The 17,811-nt window shown below is 33.0% G+C and overlaps 1 protein-coding gene across 1 annotated transcript in view; it reads left to right on the top strand.

Moving 5' to 3' along the window:
- LOC111058711 overlaps positions 1 to 15,306 on the top strand; it is a 69,654-nt gene extending 54,348 nt beyond the window's left edge. The window contains exons 10-11 of the mRNA XM_039426663.1: positions 825 to 1,054; positions 15,163 to 15,306. Coding sequence (XP_039282597.1) covers positions 825 to 1,054; positions 15,163 to 15,306 — 374 coding nt within the window. The remainder of the gene's footprint in view (positions 1 to 824; positions 1,055 to 15,162) is intronic.
- Positions 15,307 to 17,811: the final 2,505 nt, after the last annotated feature.

Genomic DNA, 17,811 nt, shown 5'->3' with positions numbered 1-17,811 from the left:
TGGAAGGGCCCTTTTGTAGGGCAAGAATGATGTTTTTAGTAGAGGCGTTACCCGAGACTAGAATTTCATTCGAGCCCTGCAAAAGATATTCACGTCCAAGTAACGTACACTATTTTTTATCATAATATAAATAAGAATGATTGGGAAATAGAAAACATTGCCTGCTTGTGCTGAAGTTACTACATGCATTCTATGAACATAACCTACTTAACAAATTCCGAATCAGGAATTTCTTGATTTTAGTTGACAAAACTTCAGCCTGGAGCTCTAAAAGGCGGGTTTTGTACCAGTTTTGCTGTTCCTATTTCGGAACTAGGAAACATACTCGACTGTGAAGAAAACATATGATTTTATTACAGTGCAGTGTGCTGTAATGAGAATGATTTATTTATTCGTTCCACAATCAGCTATTTACCAGCTTGATTTCATGCATGTAAAACAACTGAAATTGAATGACTATGACAAAAATATATTTTCCCTACTCTCCCACAGTGATTCATTCTCATTATATTGTAAAAACAGTCGAATAGAAAAATGGATATTAGCCTATCTTAAGAATAATGCTTCTAAACATTACAAAATTGAAACATTTATAGAGCACGCAAATGAATTCATAGTAAACAGCGAAAATTGTTGTTGCATCAGGAGCGGGGTGGAAATTGAAAAACAAGCTTCTACAGTAAATGTAACAAACATTTTTATTTTCTATCACCATAGTAGTTTCAATAGCTCTAACTGTCAATTCTAATTTCACAATGGTTGACAGCTTTATAGGCTATTAATGAGTGAATAAGATAAAAATAATATCCCAACATTTAAAATAGGAAATTTCACTGATGAGAAAGAAGATCAGGGACAAGATTCCTCCAGCACATTGAATCAAACACTGTCTGTTACTGAACTCTCCACAGAAATAGAGAGCAGTTCATTATCTATGTCTGGTCAAATAGAGATAGAAAAGGAACAGTCTGTAATCAGTTTCATACAGAGACGAGTTGAACTGAACAGAGAGCTGTATGATGAAATCGAAAGCTGTGATAGATCTATTGAAACGGTGAGTCGAAAATCATAGCTGTAAATCATCTTTATTATATATTATAATTTATTTATTTGTTAATACAAAGTGCACCAGAGGAACTTACTTATTTGAAAGGTCGATAAAAACAAAAGTACTTTAGATATTGTTTCAAACTTCTTTATATGAGAATAAAATATCTCAATTTTTCCCATTTAGTCTTGAAAATGACATCAGACCAATGGCGACCCCATTACCCATACACTGATTGAAATTTCGTTGCAGTATATCAATCGGTATGCTGGCAATGGTATTGCGAATGTTGTTCTGGAGGTGTGCTATGGTCCGTGTTCGATCGACATGAAACACAGATTCCAAATAACCCCATAAAAAATTGCATTGAGGAAATGCATGTGGAAATGAGCCTTGTCAAATGACTGCGTCTTCAGGCAGGTTGTCAATCAGCATATCACATGCATTTTAACAGGCAACAAAATCTTGTTGCCAATTCTTGAACAACAGCCAATTAATAGGGATGAAGCTGAAGGTCTCCATGGAAAATTCATCGAGCAGTAAAGTCAGAAATTGCCATAACAGCTGTGTGTTTGAAGCCAAACGCCGGGGAGAACACACAACTGACTGCCTCACTCTTTCGATATTTTCTGGAGTTCTGATGGTTCGTTGAAGTCCATTTCTGAGTTTAGCAACACTTCCACACACCTGAAATGAGTTAATCCATGACATAATCGAATTATAGCCAGGAATCAGTCTGTGGGGAGGAATTTTAAATCAAGCGTGGAAGGTGATCAACCATTAGAAAAGAAGCTCTCAACTGCAAAGACCCACTGCTCTCTAGACCGGAGCATGATGGCTATTCACTTGAGGGAGGATAAATTTGGGAACTTCCCCCTCCATATGCGACCCCTCTCGCCCCTCTACACAACCAATTCAATGCATGGGATTTTTTTCAAATAAGTAAGTTTCTCTGGTGCACTTTGTACAATTACAAATCATATGAATATGATCAGGAAAGAACAACAGGCATAGGGCATAGCAGCCCAAAACTATTCTGTTCCCAAATTTTGATTATATAATAACATTTTCATAGAAATAGGTTATGTTCTTACTGTGGAAGTTGAAGTTGAATTTCTGTCCAATAATATAATTAACTGAAAATTTTGAATAAAGAATGATTAAATCACCAAATTATAGTCAAATATTGCACTTAATATCACCGCATATTGAACTAGTAGTTCTGTGAACAGTAGACCTAGCTCATGAATACAACTTTCAACCTAATGAGAAGGGCCAGTACAATAACCCAAGTAGCAAAAAAATATTGTCTCATTATTGCCACAACATTCAGCAACATTGTTGAAGATATTTTTACTATGATATTTTAGCAATATAGTCATAATATTGTAGCAATATCAAATTATATTTTACATAAATATTGTTCAGCAATACTTAATAATATCTATACAATATTGTCGCAATATTTAATAATATATAATGTAAACAATGTTCGGCAATATTGAGATAATATCAGTACAACATTGTCACGATATTAAACTATATATTATTTAAATATTGTTCAGCAATACTTAATAATATCTATACAACATTGTCGCAATATTTAATAATATATAATGTAAATAATGTTTGGCAATATTGCGATAATATCAAAACAACATTGTCACGATACTAAATTATATATTATTTGAATATTGTTCAGCAATACTTAATAATATCTATACAACATTGTCGCAATATTGAATGATTTATCATTTAAATATTGTTTGACAATATTGAGATAATATCTGTACAAAATTGTCGCAATATTGAATGATTTATCATGTAAATATTGTTTGACAATATTGAGATAATATCAATACAGCATTGTCACAATATTAAATTAAATATCATGAAAGTATCGTTTAACAATATTGAGAAAATATCGATACAGCATTGTCGCAATATTAAATGATATACTATGCAGATATTATTAAACAATATTGGATGATTCATCATGTTAATATTGTTTAGCAATATTGACATAGTATCAATATAGCTTTGTCTCAATATTGAATGTTATATCATGTAATTTTTTCAGCAATATTTAAGTAATATCTATTTACTTTATCAAAATGTAATGTGAATATTGATCCAGCAATAATGTTGTAATTATGGCTCAATATTTAGTGTTAATTTTCCATATCCATGGAAAAGTTCCGTAAAGTTGTATATATATAGTTCTTATAATCTGTCAGAATATAATAATTTGTCAAATTGTTTTTGAAGAGATATTGTGGTTTTTCTCCATAATGAAAAAATATGACGATTTGTCAAATATTTCTCAGTAATACAATTATATTTCAATGACATCCTTGGAAAATAAATCTGGTGTGTGGTACACTCACACATCTTTCCTTGCCATTTAAATTGGTATATTGCTGTGTCAATATAGTTTCGATGTACTCTCCTGAGAGAGCTCAGGATCAATAATAGTCATTCGCCAACCGTCTATAGTCTGTGTAAAATGAGTTGAGACTTGGCCCTCCATCGAAGAAATTACAAGGGTTGCCAAATCGCGTAAAATTGCAACTTTCTCAAATTTCCAATTAAACGTCATAATTGGATGTAGAATATCATCCCCGATATCCTAGTAGTGCTAAAAAAGTTTCAGGGTTGAAGGATTAAAAGGAAATTTAACTTTTATGATAAAATTGGAAACATCGCGAAGATTTGCTTTTCTTTTAAATATCACTTCTCTCAGAATGATGGGGCATTATAATGCGTTATAATTTTATATCAAATTAACGGGGAGAATGTCTCCTTTCTATTAGTGTCTGCGGATGATGTTTATCCGACCAATAGTTATTTTTTAATTAATGATTATGTTTGTCAATGACGAGACATTCCGTGCAGAAAATATGAAATTTTCGACATGCTAGAAACGATTTTTGCTTTCACTACCCACTTATCTTTCGAAACAAAAAAGTTTCCAGCATGTCGAAAATTTCATGTTTTCTGCTCGCTATGTCTCGACATTGACGAACATAAACATTAATTGAAAAATAACTTTTGATCGGATAAACATTATCCGCAGACACCAATAGAAAGGAGACATTCTCCCCGTTAATTTGATATAAAATTATAACGCATTATAATGCCCCATCATTCTGAGAGAAGTGATATTAAAAGAAAAACAAATCTTCGCGATGTTTCCAATTTTATCATAAAAGTTAAATTTCAGCAATACTTTCCTCACCTATGGTAATATGATATAGGGCAAGGAAAGTAAAAAAGGTCATTTTAGTTATGGGCTCGAAGTCGTGCTGTTAAATCCAATATCTACACTCACCAAATGCATTTTAGAGGTTGTGATAGCTTTTTTTGAAAGATGTTTATCGCTAAAAATATGGTGAGAAATCTCGCCAAAAGCCAAGATTCGCCAAATAGTTTATCAATTTTATGTGAGGTATTTTAGGTCTGTTCACAGTAATGTCGATTGAAACTTTCCCCGATGCTAAGACATCGGTTGGATAGAAGCATGTACGGAAAAAACTGAATAGAGCTGCAGTGTGACTTGTGTGATGCTATTTCGAGATATAGCTAAATGGGCTTCGACAAACGACTGTGCAACGACCAACCATTTATGTCAGTGATTTTAAACTATGTCTCACATAGCTATGTTTGATTTTATGTAACGACTCTGCAACCGGGCATTAAGAAAAGAAAAAAAACATCAAAATCAAATTTCATATTCTCGTAACAGTTGTTCTATATAAAGTTTTCTAACTATTACCTTCCTTGCCCTATTACAATAGGTGAGGAAAGTATTGCTTTCCAAGAAAAAGGTAGCTGAATTTATAAATTTCTATACGTTTCAAGGTCCCCTGAGTACAAAAAAGTTATTTTTGGATATTAGTCTGTATGTGTGTAAAACTCTAAAATGTCATGGGACCAGGTAAAAATTCGTTGTTTAGAGGATTTCGTTAAGTGGAGGTATGTTATAGATAAGTTCGACTGTAATTACATTACAGAGAGTGTGTGAGAGAGAGAGAGAGTAGGTGGGAGAGAGAGCGGAAGAGTAAGAAACAGTATGAGGGGAGGAGATAGAGAGGAATGATAGAGAAAGTGAGAGAGATTTTTCTTGTCCTCTTGTAAGAAGTTCTCATCGAACTGCCCACTATCACTATAACTATATGTATTCAACTATAGCTACAGTATTTACAAAGCAGGGACCTTGCTCGATGGAAAAAGTTGAAAAGTAGACAATGATTCCAATTCTTCAATAGCTCAGAATTCAAAAGAGTGTGACAACGCCACTAACAGGATTTTTGGTGAAGAATATTCTTGTCTTTGCTGGCAGGTACTGAAAACTGAATCCTAAACTTTAGCCTAGTACTGCTACTACTATCAAGTTTTTCTTGATACATCGCAGTAGTCTACTGTTCCATAATTTGAAGTAGGCTATAGTACATGAACGATACATAGCGTTCACTGTCACTACGTAATCTGAGTTGTGAGTGAACTGTTCACTTATTACTGATCAGTAATTATCTGTATCGGATGAGTAAAAGTAGTACCTATAGCCTAATCATCTTCTAGAAAAATAGCTAATAAATGCTGAGAAGTATGAACTTCTGAAGAATGAATTAACCTATGAAATAGGAAGATTTGCTGCTTAAACTCTCACAAGTCTCTTCCTATCCTGATTTATAGTATCTATCAAGATTATAGTAAGTTTACAGCAAAATAATGTACATGTATCATGTAAGGTTGTTATCTTCCGTATCATGTGAATCACGGTAATAATTTGCCTGTGTAAATTTTAAGATGTTATCTATAACATAGCATAATAAAGGAATGAATTGGCTAATACACGTACGGGATAGGAAATTCACGAATGACGCATCGTCACAGCAGAATTACTGTACTGATTAACTTGAAATTTTGCATAAATTGTTTCTTGATTTACCGAGGATGGTTATAGGCCTATTCAAATTCCTTCAACGTTTCAGTGGGTCAAGTTTTCAGTTTGTTAAGTTTTTAATTAGACGCTTGCGGAACACGGGCTACCCACTAATTATAATTTTAGGGAATCTATCAGAGACTACAGAGCACTAGCACACCCAAAATAGCCTAAATGTTTTCGATACATACATTGGACGACACCCTAAAGGATGTCATGTTGAAAGAAAATCGTCCTAGAGTTCCCTCTAAACCCTTTCCACCATTTTCCTCTTTTGTGGGAAATGTTTGAAATGGAAAATGTGGAAGATGTCAGAACTTGCTAATGAACAGTTTGTAACAAACTGATTTGGTAACAATATTATACCTCACTTATTCATCTGTCGCCGGCTGCTTACTTTCCTGTGAGTCCCTCAGTGGGGAGTGTGATCCAATCACATAGTTTGTCGTAGTCCCAGCAAGCCCGGGAGATTTGAATTTCTCTTCAAAATTTTCAAGTCAATCTACCCAAATAGCCTACACTAACAAGGTTATTTTGTATTACTCGGATCTAATGTCAATAAGCAATAAGGATTATACCGTTAACTTCCCACCAAGCGTAATGTCAGGAGTTTTAATTTCCATTTGATTTTTGAAAACTACTTATACTGCACTGATTAAAATAATAATTCAATTTCATCGTTCGGGATCACGGAATCATCTTATATTTTGTAAGTTGACTATATTCTTTACAGGTATTGATTTTGATGTTCAGGGCTACCATTGATTATACTCTTTTAACAATTCATTCAAACTCAACATAATGTTCCACCATCATTAATTTAATAATACTATTAATTCTGTGAACAGTAGACCACGCGCAGTAGACACCGATATCTCGCCTACATAATTCACTCTGTTGAACAGTGGTAACTGCGTGAGGTCTGCTGTTCACAGAGCTACTAGTATTAATTATTATTATCATCATTAGAATGCTAATAATTTGTTGTAAACACAACTACCATTAAAAGCTTACCGAGTTGAAAGCAGAGAAAAGACGGAGAAAATAATAAGCTACTGTAAGTTATCAGTATTGCATGCCTCATCGCTTGCAATGAATAGTCCACACGACAGCTCATTTTTCATCAAATTACATTGGGATATTAATTGAATGCAATAATTAATAATCCACTCGACAGCTGATGTATGATGAATAATTCTATAGTCTGATTTTTATGGTAATATTGGCGTTCGAAAGAGACTCATTTTCCTTTTGTATTACCGTATCCTTAAAATGCTAAATTTCAAAGAACCTTGTATATACGTCGACGCGCAATTTGAAGAGGAGCATACCTGTTAAATTTCATGGAAATCTATTTCCGCGTTTCGCCGTAAATGCGAAACATTGAAACATAAACATATAAACATAAAGAGAATATTTTTAAATAGATTTTCAACTTGAAAATGACCTAAGTTATGATCGAAACTAGTCGTTGTAATATTTTAAATGATAAAGGGTACTATAAGTTTTTATATTCTCTTCATGTTTATTATGTTTTTATGTTCCGCATTCACGGAGAAACGCGGCAATAGATTTCCATGAAATTTAACAGGTATGTTGAAAACTTATAGTACCCTTTATTATTTAAAATAAATTTTCAACTTGAAAATGACCCAAGTTATGGTCGAAACTAGTCGTGATATATTAAATAATAAAGGGTACTACAAGTTTTCATTTTCTCTTTATTAATTTGTAAAAGAGTAGCCCATTCAAGTGAAGTATTTTTAAACTTGAACAGAAATGCAAAACCGTCGACTTGAATCTTAGACCTCACTTTGCTCGGTCAATGACTTAAAAATGCATCTAAATAGCAGAACATGTTGTTTTCCAATGAAAATAGTTGAAAAGATAATGTGATTTTTATTTAATACAAGTACAATCTGTATAGATATGTAGCCCATTTTATGTGGTACAGTTCATGCATCTACTATTTAATTTTATACAAGTGAATAATCTTGTCTTTGATAAACTCTGTACTTCATCCAATACTGAGCGGCTTCTTCATAATATCTAATCTACCAAAAACGCAATAGAATCCAAGTTTCTCTAGAATCTTCTTTAATTTTTCTCATTTTTTTGTCTTTAATGCATTTATTTATTCATTTATTAGGTTATCATAAACAATACAATGATTGGAGAAGAAAGAACAGGCTATTGCCCAAAACGTCTTCAATTTCCTAATTCAGTTTCAAATTACAGCATTCATGCGATTTAACAAGAATATTATATATCCCTTCTTTGAACTGCGCGATATGATGTGCAGGCTCGTGTGAAGTTTTTTGTACTCTGCATTTTGAAAACACGTAAGTAAGGATGAACTATGGAGGAAATCAATGTTCATGTTCCAGTAACACAAAAATATAGCCTCTGATTGAATAGGTAGCATAAATATGATTAATTTTGTGATTCCCATTTTGACTAAGTAGTCTAATTACTAGATTTTTTAGTGGATAGTTTCTACTATTCTCAGTAGATTTTTAGTTCTGCTGATGAAACAGTCAGTGCCATTTCGATTTTATATAAAGATTCTACTCAAATGAAGGAATCGTGTATTGAAAAATAGTAACAGAACTAAAAATCTACCTGAGAACCAAAAACATTAAAATTGTCAGACTAGAAACGTACTTTCGAAATATTCCAAATACACATATTATGCATTCATTTCTCATCTAAGGTCAATCAATACTAAGCTCAAAAGAATACTTCGAATTCTTCAAATACAAAATATGCAAAACTCATCTACCTCAAGTAAATGTCAACTTTTCCAATGAATAAAAATCATTTCCCTATTTTTGGTAGACCCTTTTTTGAACCAGCAATCTATGAGGTACGGTATTACAGAACAGCTTTCTGCTCAAGGAGAAGATAGCATTTCATTTTCTAGTAGGGCATCTTCTCTCTCACACACACGTAAGCTACTCCCTCACACAGTCCTCTTTCTCACACACATACTAAGGGTTAAACACACACTCTCTCTCTCACACACACACCCCTAAACTTTCTATTCAATACTATAACGGTATATACATGGCTTTGTATCCAACCACCACTTCCACAACTATCAGGTTGAAGTAGGGAGGGGTGGATATTTCTTTTCGAATAAGGCAACAGGCAACCACTTCTGCTCAGCATTCGTCTCTATGACTGGTCTTTCGTTCAAGTTCAAGACATTCCTTCAAGAAGTGGTTTGTTAGCGTTTGCTGTTGCTGTTTTTCCTGTTGCAGTGTTTGTTCCTGTTAGCGTGTGTTACGACGTCTGATCAGGTGAGTAAGAATTAAAATTGTTTTCCTATCATAAATTAATTTAATTCAATTGAAAAAATTTAATGAACAATTCACAAATTTGACTTTGATGTCCTCAGATCCTGCATTGTTTCGAGATCTTAACTGAAAATTTGAATGAGAATTTTCAATCTACACAGCATAACTCAAAAATAAAAACTATCAGAAAAAATGATATTGCTCATAGGTAGTCAGATTGCAAATAAAAGAATATCTTACAATAATAGGCTTCAGAGTCTGAAATTTTATTTTTGACCGAGATTTCTGGAGTGATAGAAGTTTTTATAAAGAGTCTCAAAAGGAAACAAATTGAGAGTGATAATTTAATTTTATAAGAAGCTTTTCAGGCCAGAAACACTACGATTTTTAACCGTGTACCTACCTATAAATTCCACTAATTGAAATATAACCTAGCACTTAGAACAAACTCAAAAATTATTTGCATACATAATCTGTTTTCTAAGTTCAGTTCAATTTGTGATGTTTTTGGAAATTGTAAAAAAATCACAGTTCACATTATGAATTCAACAGACATAATGAAATAAAAACACACATATGTTTTGTCGAATTCTACACAGTTTTATTCTGTACAGGACCATGGATTCGTGACCACACTGATCACATTTTTCAGTCAACTTAAAAATGTGACCTGTGTGGTGACGAAACCATGGTCCTGTACCGAATAAAACTTTGTAGAATTTGACAACATATGTGTATTTTTATTTCATTATGAAACATATTGACAATATTGACAACTCAGTCGAATTTTCAACAGACATACGTAATCCCTTTGAGAATATTGTACTTCAATTTTATTATTCAACTTAAGTATTTTGTTTTTCATTTGTTCAAAGGAGACATATGTTGCGTCATGCGCCGACAAAACCTCAGAAGGGCGCACAATTACTAGCATAATGGGGAAGCTGGTGACGCTCGACGTAGCCGTTAACTTCTCTTGGAAGGGAGTGCAACGGAAAGATCAAAAAATAGAGAAGAAACCATTCAAGGATCTTCTGATAGCCAAAGTTATGATTGGTAAGATTCCAGCTAATTTCTCCTTTTGCAGTTTACTGTCGCTTGCTTTATATTTCATAAACTACGCTAATTTGGCAATATCAATATCAGGTAGACAAAATACCACTTGAATAGAAAATTCGACTTCACTGACTCAAAAAATTCAATTTGTCTTTAAATATTACATCCACAAACATCGTGGTCAAGTGGTAGAGTGGACATTACTGTCCAAACTTCGCCACGTCATTGAAATAAAGAAGTCATCCTATCCTATTGAATGAATAAAGTAATCATTCCATCCAGGATCTGGAATATTGAATCTCTAAGTTGATTTTTTTCAACTTGGGAGGTGGTCATTATTAGGCTGATCATTAATTCGTATCGGAAATATTAATTGATTTGTCTTTGATTAATACTTCATATAGCTTTGAAAGGGTTTGTCCTATTGATTTGAGGTAATCACTATTCAATTCATACTGGAATTCTATATTGGAATAGAATAGAATCGTTGCCTTCATTTCAACCTCGGAGGGCAAAGTTAGGGCGGAAGGAAGTTAGGTGGTATCATGCACAACAAGACCATCTTTCAATTTCCAATAAAGAAATACTATATGGAGAACTAGAGATAAATTACTTTCATCCAAATAAATTTTGTTCTATTTTGAGTTTCTAGGATATCAAGATAATAGGCCTACTAGAGACTCCATTGTCTAGGACACTCTTAATCCTACATAATAGAAGACAATCATGATTTCATTACTGATTATTGAATATTTTCATCGGAAATTCATTAATACTACAATTTTCTTACAACATGTTCATTAGATTCGCTTGTTCCTTTTAAATTATTTCACCCCGACTTTTTATCGGGTTTTCTGAACCCTTTCCTGTTCATGTTTCATTACAATCTGCCTATTACATGATAAATCATGATCCATGAGGTATTTTTCCTTCTCATCTTATCTTCCTAGCCGATTCCACTTAGAACAAGTAGTTTTGTTCATACATTGTTTGTTCTTTATACATTGTTATTTGTACTTTTCTCTCGCATTGTAATGAGTAATGTGTGAGATTGGTGTTCTAATGATTTTTTTTTGTTACAGCTGCTACAAAACGGTGCTGGCCAAAATCAGAGTTGAAGCAAGTCCAATTGAAAGCGGCTACATGGCTTGCACAAGCCCAATCAAAGTTGGACAAAATGTAAGCATTCATCTCACAATCAATTTCTCTAGAAAATCTGTATTGGAAAAATGTATTACACGACCATCTTCCCATTCGAAAAATTTGAGCTAGGATTCAATATGACTGATCCAAGATGGCGGACCAAATTTTTAATGTCATGATTCAGTGGAAAATTTTAGCACAATCCCCCACGTCACCTACCATCAAATTACCTCTATGAAAAGTATCAAGCCGTTTCCAAACCTTTTACTCACTCTGTATTGAGCTGTTTCCTGAATAAGCATCTTTCGCCCAAGGTTATTAAAAAAAAAGATCTGATTTCAACATTACAGAAACGTGATATCATTAATAAAACATTGGTAAAAATGTAAAACTCAATTGATTATTATTTTTTTGTATTAAAGCAACCTAGTGGATGTTATGAGCCATAAAAGCTCAATATGATTAATATTTTCAATGCACCAGTCGTGATCTCCAGTGTAGTCGGGCGATCTCTGATCTGTAGCCTACTATTTTTCAGGATCCCCATCATGTTTAGTTCTCTCAAATCAGAATAATCTTGTTTTTAATAACCTTGTCTTTCACCAACCAACAAAATTTTATCGGGTACTCTAGCTAACTACATTCTGGAGGGAAAGTTGATTGGCATGATTGTGTAAAACTTGTAAAACTCTTAGAAAATCGAAAGACTAAAATTGATTCAGATGTGCTATGGTTTGACTTTTTTTCTTCTTTTGATCGGGATTTCTGAAATTTGAGTCACTTTAACACAATCACTGCCATCTAAGGTTTTCTCCAGAATCGGATTCTCTACACTTTCTATCAATAAAAAATACAAGTTTATGATTTCATATTCAATTATAACCCTTCAGTATAAAAAATACAAATTGATCATCTATTTTCTGCTTTGTATTAGTTTCTTTCTGATTTTTTTATTATTTTCATTTTTTTCCAGGAATCAGCCAACACCAGCTACAACAGACCAGCTAATCGACATCGATTGTGAAGATGAGCTTGTCAAATAGATAAGAATATAGTACATAGAAAAGATAGTAGTGACATCATAAACAATAAATTAGTAATTGATTATAATTACGGTTTTTAATTGAATAATCAATCCCTGAAACCTCAATATTGTTGAAAATATTAATTGAAATTTACAAAATTGCAAAAATTTATTTAGGCTATAATATATTTTTTAAATTGTGAAATGAGGGTACAGTTACACTATGAGCAAGTTTGCTCATATAAGTGCTTTCAAGCTGGTAGTGAAAACATACAGGTAAAAACAGAATCTGGTAACATGCATAGAAACACCTCATGACATGCACAGAGAGAATAGAACTAATCCATGAATAATGCAGAGTTAGTTCCATTCTCTCCGAGCACATCATAACGTGTTTCATCCATTTGAAAAAATGTTTTTCACCTGTAAGTTGGCACTAGGTACCTAGGTGCTAGGTTCTCACAACACTGTGGAATAATTTTCTCACAATATTATGGGATAATTTTTCCACAATTTTTTGTGGAAAAATTCGGTTGAATATCAATATTGTGTTAATATATTTTAATATTTCAGGAAAATATCTTCCCAACATCAACCAATATTTTCAAATATCGTAGGAAAAATATTGAAGGTTTCATAAAGATATTGTCAGAGTATTCTGACAACATTGACCAACATTTACAACACATTGAACAATGTTGTGATAATTTTTGTCACAATATTGAGACAATATTTTTTAAAAAATGTTGTCTCAATATTGTGACAATATTTTCTCAAAATATCTTAGCAATATTTACCAACATTGCTATAATAACACCGGACTTATCAAGGAGGTACTTTTATAATCGTCTCCATATTTACAATATTAACATATATTACAACTTTTCTAATAATTAATTATAAGAAATCGGTCAACTGACGGAAAAATGGAATATGCAGTAGGCAATTCAGACGATGAATCATCTCACAGATTATGGTGAGATGGAAAATTATTCTAAATAAGATGGGTTTGTTGGTGACAATGACAGGAGGTTGCTAATGATGTTTTTCATGAAAAGTGGATTTAATGTTATGGCTTGTTATTATGCCTATGCAGAATGTTAATGCTCACTAATCGGTTTCCAATGTCATACCAAAAGAAAAACAAAAGCAACACAAAAATGCACAAAAAATGCTTACAATACAATAATTATTGTACCTGATAAACTGAAAATTCAGTTAAAAAATAACTAAAATAATGACTGATAGTTATGAATAAAAGAAGTTGGAGATTAATGAAATGTTTATTATGTTAAATATTGTCTACAACTAAACTACAATATTGATTTATTAGTTGATTAATTTTTATGATGATAAAAATAGTCCACAACTAAAATAGTTGAGTTATCTGTAACATAGACAATAATAGTTATTTATGTATTGAGAGTATAAAACTTGACTTAATCGCTGGAATCACATACAAATTTTTTTCTACAACTGCAGTATTGGACTCCAATAGTTTTTTTTTTAAATAATTTACACAATTAATTTAATAAATCAATTTAACATTAAGATGATTCAATTGAATTGTTCTATCTAATCATGATGATTCATTTCATAATGATATATTATTAGAAGAAGATAAAACAATATTAGTAACATTTGCAAAAATATGTGATCAGAACGAGATTCGAAGCCAGGTCCCACTGTGCGAGAATCAACACTCCAGCTCTCTCCGCCAAATGGGCTATTGAACTTAAAGGCAAAAGAGTAGGAGCATGAATTGAATGAATTGAATTGCATGAATTGTATCTTCAAAGATAAGGCGCTATATACGGAAAAGTAACTTTCAGGATGGAGAGGTTGGTCTGCGGTTTTTTGAATTACAAAAGAACCGGAGGTCTTATCAAAAATTGTTACACATACGTTTCTGCGCCCTGTTTCAAAGAACTTGCATACCAAATTTCATCCACATCGGACAAAAAGTGTGACTGTAACTGTGGTACAAACAAACAGACAAAGGCCGATCGAGTCGAAACTAAGACCTCAGCTTCGCTTCGGTCAATAAATTGAGTTATTTCAGAAAATTTTGAAGCAAAAAATACAGACAACTTTCCACTAAGCACATATTTACTAGTGGTTATAACTATCATCAACTTCACCCCCATTACCCTCGCGCAAGTACAAACTTATGTAATCATCGCCCTCACCCTCAACAGAAAAAAAATGATGAAACGAAAATTATTATATAAACTTGTACAGTATATCAAGGGTTGGCCACTAACGGTAGTACATGCATGATCATGCATAATACGAACGTCATCATACATTGTTCTCATAGCAAAAGGCTTCAAGCAACATTTTCTGAGGGTAGGTTTTTGTATCTCCAATTTTTTGTTGTTTATTTTTTCTTCGCTGCTCCATTTGAGGTTCAATTAGCCCAACATATTCCAATGGTCTATTTATTGTTATTTCTTTTTCATTTTATGTTAGAAACCTCTCGCTGACAAACTATAACTAAATAATTATACTACTATAACTTTCAGGATTGATCGACCAATAACTTATCCTGAAAGTTACAGTATTATATCTACAACAATCTACAACTTATTGAAGGGTTCCAATACATATGACTCACTCTGTATACTGTATTGAATTCTGTTTCCAGATATCATTGAGAGTAACAAAAACTGCTGAAGTGGAAATTAGTAAAATTTTACAGAACAGATGTTTCACTATTGAATTAAGAAAATATTCATCAGGTGACTGTACTTTATTCGCTGCATGGCAAACTGCGCAGCAAATTGCATAATTCTGTTCAAGGTTTGGCATGTGTGTGCCATATCTTTAGGCTGGCCACTAACAGTAGGACATGCATGAGAAACATTTTTATCAAGAGTGCATTGAAATATGCATGAAGATGCATGTTTATCATGTACTCATACATGTTCATAAGATATGGCCACACATGCCAAACCAAATCTTTAACAGAACCATGCAATTTGCTGCGCAGCGTGCCATTCAATGAATTCAGACAATAACATGCAGTCACCTGATGAATATTTTCTCAATTCAATAGTGAAACATCTGTACTGTAAAATTTTACTAATTTCCACTTCAGCAGTTTTTGTTAGTGTCAATGATATCTGGAAACAGCATTCAATACAGTATACAGAGTGATTCATATGTATTGGAACCCTATCCAATACAGAACCTAAATAAGTTGTAGATTGTTGTAGATATTATTCATTCATTCATTTATCCATTCATTTATTACATTGTGTACAAATACTAAACATTAGGAAACGCACAACAGGCTCATGCCCAAAACTGTCCCATTTCCAATTTATACTACTGTATACTGTCCAAATCAAAATGTTGGTTATGTCACTTTCACTTTTCAAAATAAATTTACGCTGTTCAATACTCATATAAACGAGCAAATTTTGAATCAAATAGATACTATTAGAGTCTGAAATTAAAAATTATAGAACAGTAACTTAATAATTATTCAAAAATTTTAAATTTGATCCGAAAATTAAATAAAAGCTGAATTTCTCACCATCGATAGAGCCCTCCAAGAGGGTCATTCTCCCAAAAGTCCCAAGAAATCCCCTTGGAGCTTTCCCCCCCCCATTATACTGTAACTTTCGGGATAACTTAATGGTCGATCAATCCTGAAAGTTATAGTATAATATCTAGAACAGTCTCCAACTTATTGAAGGGTTCCCATACATGTGACTCACTCTGTACATTTCAACTGGTAGTTCTGTGATCAGTAGACCTTGCGCAGTTATAAACCACAGCCTCCTCTTATACTGTCCATCAGAGTAAATCCTTTCTGTATGTCGTGTCGGCGAGATATAGGTGTGAAAACGGCCAATGGCTGTTGGGGTTGGTGTATCAAAAATGCTAACATCAAAAGCTAATCTCCTTCAAGACTGAAGACTACTGTAACAGGTCAGCACGAGTTCAGAGCAGAGAAAGGTCAAGAGACAATACTATGCTATTGCATGCGTTATTGCATGCAATCAATAGTTCATTTTAATAGTGCATAAAAATTGCATTCAATGAGGTATGCAATTAATAGTCCACACAGCAGCTGATTTTTTACCAAGTTACATTGAGATATTGAATTGCATGCGACATGGCATGCAATTTATAATCCACTCGACAGCTGATTTATGATGAATAATTCTGTAGTCTGATTTTTACTCTAATATTGGCGTATGAAGGAGGCTCCTCTTCCTTTTATATTGTCCTTGAATTGCAAAATTTCCAAAAAAACTTGTATATACGTTGACGCACAATTCAAAAAGTATACCTGTCAAATAAAATATACCTGTAAAAATATACCTGTCAAATTTCATGAAAATCTATTACCGCGTTTCGGTAAATAACATAAATATATAAACATAAAATGATTATAAAAACATATAAACAAAAAAGGAATGCAAAACCGTCGTCTTGAATATAAGACCTCACTTCGCTCGGTCAATAAGTGATTTTTTTTCAAGGTGAAACGGAGAAGATGTCAGTTCCACATTATTTATAGCCCAGTCAATGAAGGTCCAAAAAAGCAGTTTCGATCCGAAAATTAAATAGAAGCTGAATTTCCCACCATCGATAGAGCCCTCCAAGAGGGTCATTCTCCTAAAAGTTCCAAGAAATCCCCTTGGAGCTTTCCCCCCCAGCCACCTAAAACATGAAAAAGGAAGGTAATCACGGGAAATCAATTATCTCTGTAACTATCGATCGGAAACAGATCTATCATACGTCATTCAATTCCTTACATTACTACAATATTAGTCCTATTAATTTTTTTATTAAAATGAACAGTTTTCTTGATAAAATAATATATATGTAAAAATTTATGGGGTTTGCAATTTGATTTTTTTGTTTTCTTCGATTAACTTTGAAGCAAATGATTTTGAAGAAAAATGAGATGAATAATTAATTTAGCCACTTTCATTGCAAACCCATTGATTTATATTGTTATGTATTTGCGATTCGATTTGACGCCGTGGAAGGGGAAACTGTCAACGCGGTATGGCGCGGCTGACTCGCTTAGCCATAACACAGAGGAAAGAAACACTACTGTATGCTTATTCCATAGTAAACAGCAAACAGTAAATCAATTATCTCTGTAACCATTGATCGGAAACAGTTCTATTATACGTCATTCAATTTGTTACATTATGTTATACAATATTACTTATTAGACGTATTCATTTTCTCGATAAAACAAATAGTTTCCTTGATACAATAATATATGTAAAAATTTAGGGGTTTTTCGATTTGATTTTTTTTTTGTTTT

This window comes from Nilaparvata lugens, chromosome 1 (assembly GCF_014356525.2).
Source record: "Nilaparvata lugens isolate BPH chromosome 1, ASM1435652v1, whole genome shotgun sequence".
NCBI classification, from domain to species: domain Eukaryota; kingdom Metazoa; phylum Arthropoda; class Insecta; order Hemiptera; family Delphacidae; genus Nilaparvata; species Nilaparvata lugens.
This window is presented reverse-complemented; position numbering and strand designations above follow the sequence as displayed.